The sequence below is a fragment of the Calonectris borealis genome, chromosome 8, assembly GCF_964195595.1.
Source record: "Calonectris borealis chromosome 8, bCalBor7.hap1.2, whole genome shotgun sequence".
In the NCBI taxonomy this organism is placed as follows: Eukaryota; Metazoa; Chordata; class Aves; order Procellariiformes; family Procellariidae; genus Calonectris; species Calonectris borealis.
Genome location: NC_134319.1, coordinates 11,860,884 through 11,876,153, shown reverse-complemented (window position 1 = coordinate 11,876,153; position 15,270 = coordinate 11,860,884). Strand labels below are relative to the sequence as shown.

Sequence of the window (15,270 nt, the reverse complement as noted above, 5' to 3'; positions counted from 1 at the left end):
TCTGTGTTATAGAGGCGGAGGAGATATGAAAGCATAATGAATTCTTCTGTCGTTAAATTCTTTGGGGGATCTTTACCCAAGTCCCTACAAAATGCAGCTTAAAACGCCTTCTTGTAGCAGTAAGCTCCCCTCAGTGGTATTGCGACGGTGCATGCAAGTGTAAGAGAAATAATTCCTCTGTGGGGAAAAAAAGAGACAACATTTTGGTTTGCATCAAGATGAAATTAGTCAGAAGCAAACTCTGAATTTGGCAAGCAGATGCCGGTATTAACAAGTTGTGCAAGCAAGTATAAAATAGAGGCGCTCATGACTGAAAGCGCCTCGGCATCGTGTATGTGTGCCCTTGCATGCACCCCGCTCCAAATTCACAACTTAGAACACGGAAATTAGAATGGGGAACATTGCATTATTCATAACTTGGCAACCAGAAGCCAGGGCACTTTGCCAAAATAAACTATTCTCTATAATTACAGGTGAAGCAACATTCTTTAATATCTTACAATACAAAAACATACATTAATCAAGGAAAGAGGGCTTTTTTTTTTTCCTAGAGGACAATAAATTAGCATCCTTGCCAATTTCTTCAATACATGTGACAATGTTTTACAGGATTATAAGTCAACCTTTTTAAAGGAGGTTAGTCTAAAACAAATAAACCCAATAAATGAGTTTTTTTAGCTAAATAAGGGGGAAGCCAGCTCCTAAAACATTGATGTCTTGCCAGAAGATTTGCTTTTAGCACTGACATTCTCACAGACCAGGGGTCTAAACTTCACTTGGTGTGTTTTGACAGGGCTCTACTGCAAACAGCTTTGCTGGGCAGTTTTCTACTGCTAGGGATCTGGCCCCTTCTGCCGTAGCCAGCTCATCTAGTGACATAAAATCACAGTGCATCGTGCCAATCCGGTAGCCCGCATGTTCTGGGGTGATTCGCAGTCAATCTGCCACCAGTGCCTCACGCTGGAGTTCTTTCAGAGACTTAACATACTGACAATTCTTGAGCTGTGTCCGTTTCCCTTTAAAGCTGCCTGTGACTTTTCTGTTAAAAACCTATTTATCAATTTAAGTGTTCTGCTTCTTACTAGCAAACTTTTTTTTCAGCTTTATGTTACGTTCTTGCACTACAGTAAGTGCAAAAGGCCTTTGTGTCTGTCTGTCTTGCACTGACTTCAGTAGTGCTCACCCACATCTGCCAAAATAAACTCCCCATATTATTAGCTCTCGCATTTGCTGCAGGTGATGCTTGCTAAATTGAAAGAGGGGGTGGATTCTTTCACCAGGTTGTCCCAGAAAACTTAGGGTTGTTTTTAGTTAGTGTTTGAAACTCAGATAGCAAGGGAGTTGTGTTGAAGACAACGTATGAGTGAGAGCCAGGACAGCATCATCGTGCTCTGCCATTCCGCAGTGTTACCGGTGTCACAGCAGCTATGCGCAGCATGTTACAGGCTGATAAAACATGGTCTCTTCTCTGAAAAAGTTGCCCTCTCACCAAAACGTAAATTGGCTATGAGAGAAGGCTTGCAATTAAATGATTGTGCACTGATGTTGGGGTCATTTTTTGGATCATTTTATCAAGTCTTTAAGATTTGTGCCCCACAAAGCGAGGACTGCAGTAGGCTTTCTCTTCTGCAGCATAGTTGTGGTTATGTTAATTGTCATCTGCGGCCGTGGTTGGATATGGCCAGGAGCAATTTCTCTGCTCTTGGAATCTTACTTTAGCTTGACTCTGCCTTCGAAGCATCGACCAGTCTGTTTCTAATATTTATGATATGTAAGCTGCTAGCGACCTGACCTCTGCCCCCGGTGCAGGGAAATGGCATGTACGTTCTGCTGGGATCAGGTTCTCCACCTCGGACAAGGGAAGATAAAGGCTTTGTTTAAAAATAAAGACATCACACTTGGGTTTGTCAGTGGTACTGTACATTTTCCCCTCTGCCACTTTGTTTACAGGCATACAAAAACAAAAGTAAATGTATGAGGAAGAGAGAGGAAGGTCAGAATATCAAGTGTCAAAAGTAGCCTGTGAAATTTTATTGGTGGTGCGTTTAATCAGTGCTAAGCGTTTTTTACAAGGTACATACAAACAGTGGAATTGTAAAAATTTATGGAATGCTGTGTACAGTGTGGCTGTTTATGAAGAAAGGAAAATTTATATCCAGTTGAAATAAACCAAAGGGGAATGTTTTATGAGGACTCCTCAACAGTGGGGTGCATCAAGTAGGATCTGAGTAAGGGGAGGAGTGGGTATTTACAGGGGTTGACTGATCTTTGAGGTGTTTTTCTGCCTCTTCGGCAGCTAATAGTTTGCATCTTTCTGTGGCTTTCAAGTAGACAGGATGCTGGATGCAGTGATGTATTTTTTTTCTGTACAATGGAAAGGAAACGTAAGCGAACAGCTGCTCCTGGCATCTCTGGTACGAGGCTCTTGCTCTTGGGCCCGTTCCAGTCTAACAGTTTCTTGAGCAGCCCTTAATATCCAGCTGGGAAGGGTTAACTGAAGCCAATCACTTTGACATCAGCATTTTTTTGTTTCCCTTTTGGTCCAGTATTTTGTTGATGATAAAGCACAGACTTAGTCAATTGAGAGATTCCAGAGCTGCAGAATCAGAGATAATTTAATTAACGGAATTGCTTGTGATTGCCCACTGGGACAGCGGGTAGGAATTGCTCGATTTAATTTGGAGAAACAAAGATCACATGCATGCTAATGTTTGACAAATAACCAGCGTTTGGTTTAAAGTTTTTTTGCAGGGGGGGGATGACACGCAGCCAATTCCCGGGGAGATTTTTCAGGAGGTGATTGCTGAGTAACAGTTCAAAGCTACAAATAGGTCCTTTTTCCTTTTACATGGTATTTTTATGTCCTTCTGCTGACCTTTTACCTGAACAAAGCAAGGATTTGCTCAAAGGAAGAAAGTTGGTTCTTATTTTTAGTGCTGAGGGGAAAATGCTATGAACAGTAGAAAAACATGCACTGGGCACAAAGACCGAAAACTGTCATGTGCTGTCTGCCAGGTCTCATAGACTTGCTCCCTGGTACCCAGCATCCTCAACTGTGACTGCCAAGTTGTTGAAGAGTTATCCACAAAGTCCAGAGAGAAGTACAGGACCAAGCTTCCTCTGCGAGGAGCCCTCCCTTCATGTTTTTGCTCTTGTATAAACGTTCTCGCTCAGGCTCCCTTCTTTGTGGTAGGTCCACAGCGAGTAGATCGTGGATGTGCCCTCTTGATAGGTTTTCAGCCAGGGAGGACAATGCAGGTATCAGCGAGGCCGCTCAGACCTGTGTGGTTGGAGAAGCAGCGGCGCTGGGGCTCAGGGTATTGCTCTTGGCAGCAGTCGTGCTCAGCGGATCTCTCCGGAGGCTGATAAATGACGTTATCCAAACACGTCAAATCAGAGCGCTGAGGCGCAAAATTGTTAAAAGAGTCCTCCCACATCCAGCATGAGGTCAAGGCAAAGCGGGGAGAGCAAGGCTGTGGAAGCCAATTCCTTCTTCCTTGCAATTCCCTCTGCCTCCTTTGGCAGGGTAACTTGTACACAGCCTTACCCCATCCGTGGAGCTTGGCTTTCTGACCCTCGCTCCACCCCGGCATTACCCTGTAAAAATACTGCACAGGCTGCTCCCAGCTGTGTCCGGGCAAGCGCACACGAGGTGTGCACGCAAGAGGGAAGCCTGAGGGAGTTCCCAAGATTGCTGCTGCAGGAAGAGTTGCTCCTAAGCGATGCTTATCTTTAGGATACAAGCAGCAGGTTGACGGTAAAATGTCACTAAATGGAATGGCATGTGTCCCAAGTGTGCTGGCCACCACGGGAGCCAGACGCTTGGGAAGTGACTCTCATCTTTATTCCATCCCTGGAGGTAGTTCCAGTTTCCTTTATTTACTAATGTTCTCCCTATTTCCCTTGACCTCATTTCCTCCGGCTTTTCGGAAGCAACCATGCAATTATCACTCACTTTGGGTTGACCCTTGGCCACCACGTCCCTGGTTCCTGCTGCTCTGGGAGGCTTTCCTGAAATCTCAAGTGCAAAATACTCACTTGTGGCCAAAATCTCTCTCTTGTGAGATAGGAGCTGTGTCTTCGGCACTGTGCTGTGTGTCAGGTTTTGTCCTGAGAGCACGCTTAGCAGGGAGAACATGGAGTTTAAAGTCTGTCACAGCTGAGCTTTGATCAGCGCTGGGAGATATTGCAGTGGCTAAAGCTCCCTCTCTTACCAATGCACCCCAGTCTTGTTAATAAATGTATATTTAACAATGTCTGGAGCGTATGAAGTGATAATAACTAAATCAATACCTCCCACATTGATTGTCCAGGATCCCTACAGCGTGACGCACGCAGCGGTGCGGTAATTTTCCAGCTAACTAGCACCCTGATCTACAGCCCTCCTATTGATTGGCCATTGTATCAGGCAGCCTCTGAGCATTATTGCTTATACCTCTATTCAACCTCCTTTTCTGATTCATTCGTTTATTACTGGACAGGTGCGATTATCTCAGAGACTTTCCGAAATTGGCTGATGGGGGTCAGCCATTTAGACTTCTATAAACAAGCCATTTTCTATCTCCTCTAGTTGTTGCAGAGGCAAATTTTTCCTTTTCAAGCTTTGACTGTTATTGGGCTGGGACTGGGGATGAATTGGCTTTTGCTTGGATCTGCTCAAGGATTCCACTTTTCTCTTTCCTTGCTGAGTCGCCTGCCCTTCAGAGGAGGACGGATAGCTCCATGGGTAGTAATACGAGAATTTAGCAAGCGTTGAGGTTCTGCTTGCCACTCACTTTGGGGAGGAGCCACACACACTGCCTTTGAAAACTCCAGTGCCCTTATGCATGCAGGAAGGAGAAATGGATTCCATAAAGTCAAATTCAACTGCAGCCTTCATCCAGCGTCAGCTTGTTGATGGGCCAGACTGGAAGGGAAACAATTTTCTCATCCAACAATAATCTTCAAGCTATAAATAAATAATTCTGTTTCTTCCTTGGACAAAACTAACACCTTTCTAGACTTTCTTTGAAAACACTAACAACTCTTCCTTGAGGGTGAGAACCCAAACTGGGAAACGATAATAATTTATACCCATGAGTAGGAGCAAGTGGGTGTTTCACAGCAGGGAGCACTGTCTCCTACTGAAGCTCTTTCATTTTGCTCCAAAGAATATTTATTAATACCAAGACTTGAATCCACAGTGTCCCTGTCCCCAGGTAGTCCTCTCCTACTAGGCTATCATGGGACGTGTATTTCTTTGCCTTTTTTGCAGTTTTAAAATTGTTACCATTTCCTAGCAACTGTCATTTGCAATGAGTCTCCTTCTGATGAAGGTCTCTCCTTGGTTAGCTCGTGCAGAGAGTGTCTGATCTGTACAAAGGTAGGAGTGAAGCTGGAGGAGCTTTATGACACTGGTACTTAACAATATGCACTCCTGCAGCTCCAGTTTCTTCTGAAGTGTCGTAATTAGAAAAATCACTCAAGATCTTTTCGACTAGCTCTGTTTCCAGAGCCTTGGGAAAAGCCAGCAGAGTCGCCTCGTGGGAGATACCTCAGGTCCCTCCCTGTGTGCTGGCAACAGGTGACTAATGAACAAAGGAGCGAGTGTGTGCGTGCAGTGGGAGTGCTGAGATTGCAGCTCACTTTATTGGTTGTAGTAATTCCACTAGACCCATGTTACAGCCACCTGTTGATGAATCGTCCTCTAGAAAGATAGAACACATAGGTGCCACTGTGGGTTATGTTGTGATTGAGGCAGCTTCTGGTGGCGAGTTACTCTTCAGGTTCTTCTGAGCTGGAGTCTGCTTGGACAGGCCTGAAATTCACTGACAGACATGAAAATTGCTGTTTTGTTTTGTTTTTTCACAAGAGTGAAAGCCTTAATGTCAATACAATACTCTAAACCTTTTCTGGGGAATGCTTGAGGGCCCCTCTCTATGTCTGCACTGTGTAGAAATGGGATTTTGCAGCCTGCTGGAGTGACACATCCTTGTCTATAATGCTCCCTGCATCTCATTTGCTAAGCATTGCTATCTGCCCTTGCTTTTAGGTTGGCAAGTTGCTCTTTTCACCAGCCTCGCAGAACCATGAAAATACACTTGCCTGCCCTCAGCACAGCGCCTCTGTGACAAAAGAGATAATGCTGCCCATCAAAAATGACCCTAGGAAATGGGAAAGCAGAGATTGTAAAGCTGCTTTTATAGCCACCCTGTTGGCACAGTGTCCGTTGCTTTTGGTTTCTCCTTTTTTTCAGTATTGGAATCCAAAAAGCTAGGGATTTCTTTAATATAAAAGCATTGTGCTGATCCTGTGTAACGAGCTGATTTTGTGTTCCGTGAGGTTGATGGCCAGCAAAGACCTTCATTCTCTAAGGGGAGAGCAGCTCCTATTGCCTAGCTTTATCTCACCAGCTTTAGAGCAACGTACAGAACTTTGTCCAAAGCATTTGGTCCTAAGGAATCTCTTAAGGGAGACAAGAAAAGAGGCAGAAAACAAAAAACAAACAAAAAAAATTGTTCTTTAAATGTCCGTGTCTTGTGGAAACTTGGCTCTGTACAAAGTTGACAACACCACCCTCGTTGTGTTCTGTTGTGATGCGTTCGGAAGCGTTTAGTAGGACACCTCGAAGAATTCACTCTGGGCTTTTCAGGAGTTCTTCTTCACCCCAAGTTGGATGTAGTAGTTCGAATGTTGCCATTTCCTGTGTGGTACCTGTTGTGGGACCCTTTTTCCCCAAAACTCTTAACAATCTTGCGTGCTCAGTGATGCTCACTCTCCATCGTCTTTTGCAGAATTACAGAAGACTCTGCAGTGACAACATTTGAAGCGTTAAAGGCTCGTGTCCGTGAGTTAGAAAGGCAGCTTTCCCGTGGGGACCGCTATAAATGTCTCATTTGCATGGTGAGTAGCACTCCACTTGTGGTAATGAATCAGAAATGTCTTGCTATCTTTGCCGAGGAGGGGAGAAGTTTTTCTCCCTTTTCGAGTGGAGTGGGGGAACTTACCTTTGTCCCTATACTCCAATTAGCCTTCCAAATGAAGGTGCTAGGTCTTTTTAGCAATTGAAGTTTCTGAATGCATTACATTGTTCCATTGGTATTTGTAGCTGTCCATCTGTATCAGGGGCAAGAAAGCCCCAACTTCGGAAGGTTTTCAGCCTTCCTATAGAAAACTCCCAGATACCAGTATGTGCTGGTGCAGATTTACATACATAGGAGAGAGCAGAATCTGTGATCTGAGACCCACTGTATGATTTGCGAACAGGAATGTTGCCTGAGCATTTAAAAGTTGTCGATGTCCTGCTTGCTCTGTGGTGATGCTGTGGCCTTCTTAAAGAAGGGCAGCAGCTCCCTCTGATGGTCTGAGCCTGCAAAGCTTTGCATCTCTTGTTAGGTTTTTATTCTGATAGTGGGAGAAAATTCTGCTTGGTGAAGGGCTCCCTCTGCAACTTGATTCATGGTGCTCTCTCTGCCAGCTCATGACTTGTGAGTATGGGGGTGCAGTCCCCATCTCTCATCCCACAGAAGGGACAACAGCTTGCTGCTGACTTCCAGAGGTTTATTAGCAATGATAGAAAATACTCAAGAGAAGGCATGTCTGCTGAAATAGCAGCAGCATTCTTGGGATGTAGTTAAGCTGTTCCTGCAGAACTAAGAGTTGTGATAAGGGTTAATCTTACCCTGTCACTGGTTTTTGTATGATCTGGTGACTTTTCTGATGGGAATAATGACAGGTGGCCACAGCAACTTGAGATGCTCTTGTGATAACTGTGCTGAGCCAGGTCACCGCTTGAGTGGATTATGGGCTTCCAACAGGAGTTCTGGGAAGCCAGAAAAATGGACTGCAGGAGACTTTCTGCCTCTACTACACAAACATTACAAAAATACAAGCTTACATATTACACAAGCTTGTTTTTTTTAAATACAAAATACAAGGCAATGTTACCCACAAAGAAAGGTGTTGTGATGGGGTTGGGAGTGAAGAATCAGTAGATCCCTGCTGTGGAAATAACGTGTTTGCTTCTTCTCCTCAGGACTCCTACACAATGCCCCTGACTTCCATTCAGTGCTGGCATGTGCACTGTGAAGAATGCTGGCTGCGGACTCTGGTGAGGCTCTTGGCTACTTTCTTGTTGACTTACAGACTTTTTCCTCTCTTCTGGGATGCTTTATTTGAATCACCATGGGAAAGGTGCTTTTTGCTTTATTTTAAACAATGCGAGTGCTATGCGTGCAGACTTCCCAAGCCTTGCTGTTTAACACCCCACTCTAGCTTTCACTTGAGTGAGTTTCGTTTGAGTCATCGTGACCAAAGTGCAGTCCTGCCCCTTGCTTGCTCCTCTGCTGCTGTGGGGGACAGCCTTTGCTCATGTAAGAGCTCTGTGCCGGGGACAACCTTGTCTTACAGTAATTTCCTGTGGGGCGTCCATGCAGAGAGGTAAAGCTGTGAAAGTGGAGGCCAAATCCACTGAGATTCATGGAATGGGTAGCTTCTGAGAAACCTAATATTCCCCTGCAGCAAAGGGAATCATCTTCAGGATAGATGATATGGAAGGAAGCTTTTATGAATATGAATCTATAATTTTCGGATTATTTGAAATAGCATCGTGCGGTTTTCAAGCATATGCCATTCTGTTTGGAAGATTGGGGACTACCTTGAACATTGAATAGGTGATCCAATGCAGTAGTAATTTATGTATTAGACATTAGGTTAAAATTCAAGATGTTATTAAATAAAGTGTTTTCCTTTCCTTTGTTAAAACTGTGGGCTTTATAATCAGCCTTTCATTTCCCCTGTGCAGCTGATTTTCAAGCTTTCATTTTATTCAGGTTGGGGAGTGGAAAATAGTCACTTGTGCTTTCTAGTTCTCTTGCTAGCAAGATGATACAGTGTTGGGTTGCAAAAAACGTAAGGGAATGCCACTCCTAAAAATTGTTCCTGTAAGGCATTACAAAATCTACTTTATAGAATACGTTGTGCGCTTGGAATTACGATTAAGCCGATCATGCTCCTTTAAATCCTGCCTTTTAAAAGTCTTGTCCAAGAAAAGTTACCAGGATGGTGAAGTGCCTGTGGGCTTGAGTACTAATAGCAACTCAATAACTTGGCTATCCCTTGGGCTGCATTTTATAGCTCTTCAGCTACACCCCGTCACTATTTAGGTTATACAAGCTTTTGTAAACATTTTAGCAGCGTGTTATAAAAGACACATATGTGGGTACATAGCTGTGAGATGTTTGGATGAATGTGTGCTCTGCCACCTTTGCTAAGTGAAGAGTAATCTTGTCCTTCAGCGATGCGACAAGCAGAGGATAAAACACTAATTTCTTTTTCATTTTCTTTTCTCTGAAGTCTTTGTCCTCTCCTCTTCCTACAGCCTCAAGTCATCTTCTAAATCTGTGGCACCGATTTCAGGCTGTTCTTGGGCTCAGCAGCAACTTAGTTCAACTTCAGTCAGGCCCCTTTGTTTCACGTGCAGCGGTCATGGCTGCTCATAAGGACTGGGAAATCCCACTCCAGGTGCTCAGGGGTTAGCATTTACCCTTGCAGAGGGAGAGCCATCTCTGCTCTAGATATCCATGAGGAAGGTGGCGATCAAGCTGGCTGTGGGCTATCCACACATGGCTCTTCTGCCGACCAGGCAGGCGGGATAGGAATAGTCCAGCAAGACATCGTGTTAGGACTTGGCACTTGCATAGGGGAAGCAATTAATAAGTGGCTACTCATGTGTTCCCCAGTCCTAGCCTCTCCCTGCAGCCCCCAATTTATTAAACCAGGCCTTTTCACAAGGCATGCTTGCACTCCCTCTCCCGTCTCAGAAAAAATCTCCCAGCCTGTGTTCGCATGTTTCTAATGTAACCATTAAAATGTAGCCCGAAGACAGCAATAAAAACCCTGGAACGCCTTGGTGCTTTTGTGTCTTGATCAAAGTCAATGTGTGTAATCTCGTTAAGACTGCCCTCCTTCCCCCCTCCTTTTTTATGAATTTAATGGCATACAGCAGCTGGGCTCAGTGTTTAATGCTCACCAACCTGCATTGTTCTAATTAAGGTATCTCCTTTTATTTCGGGCACAAAAGAGACTCTTGTTTTTTTTAACAAGCGAGGAGCTGTGGGATAGTGTGTGTAATAATCGCCGCTGTTACCTTTCCCTGGGTATAAAGCTGGCTCCCCAGCGGGGGCAGGAGGAGGGAGCCTGCGCGTGCTGCACACATGGAAAGACTTGGCTGGGGGAGAGGGGCAACATTTTTCTTCTGTTGTGCAATAAACAATTTGTTGGAGTTAATAGGAGTTGGGGCGGGGGGGTTGTGTCGGGCTTCCGGCCCCTTTTGAACATTCTGGAGATCTGCCATCCCTGCTGGTGAAAAGTCCCCTTTCTCCTGTGCGCCTGTGGTTTATACGCCCAGCCAAGATCTAATATTAAATTAGAGTGTGAGTGTGTTTGTGAGAGAGAGGGAGAACCATGTATTGAACAAGGCCTTGGAACTGAAGGCTCAGAGTGCCTGGGAGCACCTCTAAACCTCTGCAGGGTATTGAAGACGGGGTGAAATTTGGTGGTAGGGACCAGAGGAGGTGAAGTGGTTTTTAGAAGGTTTAAGGTTTAAACATTTTCTAGGATACGATGCTACAATGATCTGAGCATCTCCAGGATCCTCTGACTTCCATGGTGTCTAGGGCACTTGAGGAAGATTCGATCTTTAAAGTGCTTAGGCTTTCTGAAAATATAATTTTTGGACTTTTGGCTCTTGATGTCTAATTGCAAATTATGACTGTTCTATTGCTAAGGGAGAGGGGGAGACATTTTTAGCCACCAACTCTACAAATGGCTACTGGGCTCTCTAGCTTGGGTGCCGTTATACTAGAGCTCAATGAATCAAACTAGCTCCAAGTTCCGGGGATGAAACATCCACTGGACCAGACTCCATCTCTAGCTCCTGTTGCTGTGTTGGATTACCATGAAGGAAAGGCTGGGATCGCAGAAAGGGACCCTGGAGATGGCTTAAGAGAACCGAGATCGTGGCACTTGCTGAGTTAGCCAGCGCCTCAGTGCCAATACAAGCTGCTTGGTTAGACGGTCCTCCTCAGGGTGGCCGTGGAGAAACGGAGGAACCATCCTTTCACTCAGCGTCAGGACATGGTGAGTGAGTGGTTTTCTCTCCTTCCACTTGCCCTGTGAGCAGAACCGGTCTGCCTGAGGGCTGTGGTCCAGGGGCCGCAGGCTAAAGTTGTGCTGTATACTGCGTACGCTGTTGGCAGCTCTGTGGTTGTAGGCACAACAGGAATGGAGATGGGGAGAGGGATACAAGAATGTGTTGCTTGATGCCATGTGATCGTGCCTGGTTTCCCAGGAAATCCTATTAGCTGTTTTGTCAGCTGGGTGTTTGTCTGCTGGTTTTGTATTGCTGTGTCAAACCACACTGATGAGCTTGCTACTCCTGACTTGCTGGTTGTCTGGGGCACTCAACACAGTGACATTTTTCATTCATCCATCCTGCGTGCAGAGAGCTAGTTGATATCTTCAAGTTACGCAGAAACGGGGACACAGGCTGGTGTCTTTGAGTGTCTTCTAGGAGTCCTAGGAGTGACTTCCCTGTGATCCCTTTTGGAAACCCCTGAAAACACGTGGAGGTTCTTCAAAGACAGGAGGGGGAATGGTGTTGCAGGAGGGAGGCTTAGCCTGGGCAGCAGGAGGTGGGGTTCATTTCCCTGAATGTCGACCGTCCTCGCGGCAGGTGTCCATCCTCAACTGGCTGTTGGACTGCAGCCCTGAGTCACTGGGTGATGGGGGATGAATCTGCCTCTGGAAGAGGTTTGTCTGCCGCTTCTCTATCCTTCCCTATTAACCAAGAGGGACCCTACAGCTACTAGTGGGTGAGATTCATATTTTCCTTCTTGTGGGAAGAGTGCTCTGATAGTAAAGATCGGCGATCTGCTGCAGTGCTTTGCTGGGGAGGTTTAGAGCCTCCGTCCTTGGAGGTTTGTGAGAACAGGTTTGATGCATGTCCATCAGCAGTAATTCAGGTTGGGGAGATCTTGCTGGGGCAGTGGCTTGGCGAGTTCTTGATGTCCCTCTGAGGTGTGGTTCTGTGATCCCCCAAACGCTGGTATCCTTCCTTACGAAGTAAATGGAGTTAAAAACTAAGTCACGCTGTTGTTTGCCAGTGATGGAGCTGTTGGTGGGTGCAGGTGTGCAGGGGCTGAGGGAGGGCAGGTTTATTTGAGCAGGTGCAGTTTGCCGAGTTTCCCCCATCGCCTCAGCCAGATCCAGCATTTCCTATGTGTGTTTGCTGACCCCAGGCTTGTACTTGTCTGTCTTGGGCTTATTTGAAAACGACAACTGCAAGAGCAGGAAAAAATCACTTCTAAAAAGCCTTCTTCGTCACAGAATATGCTTCCAGGGGACCCATCGGTAGATATGTATGCTCTGCAGTTGACACATTTATATCTTTGGTAGATTACACTACTACGTTCTTAGCCTTGTCGCTTTTTCTAGGCTATAATACCGTATATCCCATGCGGGCTGGAGTGTTTTTTTAAGAAACAGCAGATACAGAGCAATCCTTCTGGGTGATTCCTTAGTGCTTCCAGCAACATAGGGACCTCCTGAGTTAGCAGCTACTAACTGCTGCGCTTGATCCTTTATGATGTTCCTAACTGCCATGAGTTTGTCCGGTTATTTATTAACATGTTTCAGTTTTTGGCCTCCAACAACCAGTGGGGGTGAGCTCCACCCTTTGAGGAGGCTCTGTGGAAAAGGTTGCTCTCCTGATTGCTTTATCCCTATTACCTGACAAGTGGAGGTACCCCACGATGGCAGTGGTGAACGGCTGTTTCGCTGGGAATTAGCATTTGCAGAGGAGAAGCTGCCACGTCGTGTGCAGGCATGGGGAGAGGGGGCTGTTGCCTTGGTTGAGAATTGGATCTTGGAGTTCGATTCCTGTCCTGGCAGAAGCTGGCTCTTGGTTTGGGTCCCTGTCATCTCTCTGCCTTGGTTTTCCTTCCTATAAAATAGGCAAGCTTTGAGCCCGGGTTTGACGGTGGCACTGTGTAGGCGAAGTTGCTCTGTGTGTGTGTCTCTTTATTCTCTATGCCTGATAGCATATTCTGCTTGGAAATTGCCCATTTTTAGACCCACAGGACAGCAGGAAGTGCCTAAATCCTTCCTTTTGAGTTTTCTTGCTTTAGCCAATTTATAGCAGACGTCACGCCATTTTTTTTTTTAAGAGGCAACTTTAAGACAAAATACTCCAATCCTTCCTGGCACCATGTGAGCCCTAACGACTTCTCAACATCTCAGCTCTCGTTAATGTATTTTTCAAACTACTACCCCAAGTGATTAGCCTGTATTGTGGATCAATCACTTGCCAAATTTTAATTAAGAAAGGAGGAGAAAAAATAAACTCCATCCTGGTTCCAGCCCCTTTGCTTTGCTTTGTAACAGCCCTGGAGCAAACTTCTTGCAGCAGAGTTTTATAAACCCCTCAAAACTGGGGTTTATAATGGAAAAGCTGAGGTGGCCTTTACTCTAGCACACGCAGCTATAACACATCAAGGCTTTTCCATGAAGCTATGATGAAAGGAGCAGAAGGACCTGGAAAAAAAAGAAAGAAAGAAATGGCCGACAGGTGGGACTTATTATTCCACAGCATTTTTATTTCAAGGGAAAAGTTTAGTAACCCCAGCTGGCAGGTGAGCAGTGGGGGAGCAAACGCTTTTTCATTGTGCCTGTGCCAGCATGTGTGTGTGTACAAGCTTATGTGCCTCTCTACAAGAGAGGAGAGCTTAAATGCTAGTGCCAATAAATGTTGTACACCTACACCGAAAAGTCAGATGTAAGGAACAAGGTTCTAAGCAATTTCAATCTAAAAAGAAAAAATCAGGACTTAGTTCTGAATTTAACACACATGCTTATGTGTGCAGAGGATGACAGTTTTATTTAAAAAAAAAAAAAAGAAAAGAAAGAAGAAAAAGGCTTCCCCAAGGGTCCAAAGTCATTATTTTTGCTTGAACTGTTTAATACCAAGCATAAGTACTAGGGAGACCCAGAGACCTGGGCTCGGCGTGCCACGTGCAGTCAGCCTGCGCAGCATTCAGGCCAGGCTGCTGAGGGTCTCTTGGATGCCGTTGTTCCCGCAGAGGTACCCGGGCTTCAGAGCTCCAGATGAGCTGCCCTTCCCACGTGCAGGTGAAGCAACATCCACCACTGCCCTAAATCAATCTGCAGTCACGTAGCTTTTGCAGAAAATGGGTCAAGCTATATGTGGTTAGGTACTGCCTTCTGGCGTGGTCAAAAACTTGGCCCTGGCTGTCCCTGTGCAGCTCTCAGCCTTCGGTGGGGAGCGTGGATCCCCCTAAAGCCATCAGCATGTGGTGCAGAAAGCAGATCTCCGGGACAGAGATCCTGGGGCCTGGCAGGATAAATCCACCCATATTCCCTTTCCCTGTGGTGTGAAGGAATTGCATACCCGACCTTGCTTTGCCATGGGAGAGAGGAGCAAAGCTGCAGTCGGTTTAATCAGGCTTGTTCTGCCATCCCGTGGGCTGAGTGCGGAGGACTTGTGCTTATAGCGAGCACCTGTGCAGCCTTTGGAGGGACCTGGGCAGGGTGGCTTTCCAGGAATCTGTTCTTCCGAAATTACGCCCATTGAGCTGTCCAGTCTGTGTTAGCAAGGTTGCCCTCACTGTGGGTCACGTACATCTGCCTGCAGCTGTCTCAGTCCACCTCCCAATCCCAGAACGGAGCACGAGATGCCAGACAGTGAGATGGCAGCTGAGATTTACTTTTAGCAAAAATGACCTCAAGGGGGTTCAGTGCTCCTCCCCATCCACTTACAGCCAAACGTCTCCAACTTCAGCAGAGCTAAAGGAAGATCACTGCTGAATGCTTTTCAGGTTTGCACAGGAGCACTGAGGAATAGGGGGGCATGGGTTTAGGTGGCAGCAAGCACTTCCCTTCATCCTTCGCCCCAGACTGAAGGCAGGCTAAGGCATTTGGTGAGTCAGGAAACTGGTCCTGCAGAAGGTACCTCTCCCTGGTGCATTGCCCAGAGAAGCAGAAGCTCCAGCTACTTGGTTGGATGCTTTGCTGCCTCCTGCCAATAAGCTGTGCCTGTCTTGGGAAGGAGAGCATGGACACAGACATGTGCAGTAGTCACATCTGGAATGCCTTAAAGTCCCCACGCACACTTACTTCTGCTTCTCAGGGCACACAGGAAAGCTTGAACGGGCAGCTGCCAACTGCTGCCCCTTTGCAACATGCTGTGAATTAATTCCTCACCACCTCCCTGTC

The 15,270-nt window shown here is 46.0% G+C and overlaps 1 protein-coding gene across 8 annotated transcripts in view; it reads left to right on the top strand.

Moving 5' to 3' along the window:
* The window catches only part of LOC142084857 (E3 ubiquitin-protein ligase RNF220), a 60,338-nt gene that overhangs the window by 39,382 nt on the left and 5,686 nt on the right, over positions 1–15,270 (top strand). For 7 of the 8 annotated variants that reach the window (XR_012674460.1, XM_075155955.1, XM_075155953.1 and 4 more), the window contains 2 exons: positions 6,774–6,882; positions 8,015–8,089. Coding sequence is in view for 7 of the 8 variants with exons in the window: in XM_075155955.1 (XP_075012056.1) it covers positions 6,774–6,882; positions 8,015–8,089 (184 nt within the window). In the remaining variant the exon portion in view is untranslated. Of the gene's footprint in view, positions 1–6,773; positions 6,883–8,014; positions 8,090–9,358; positions 9,887–15,270 lie in introns of those variants that run through there. The other variant, XM_075155954.1, reaches the window with a different exon arrangement.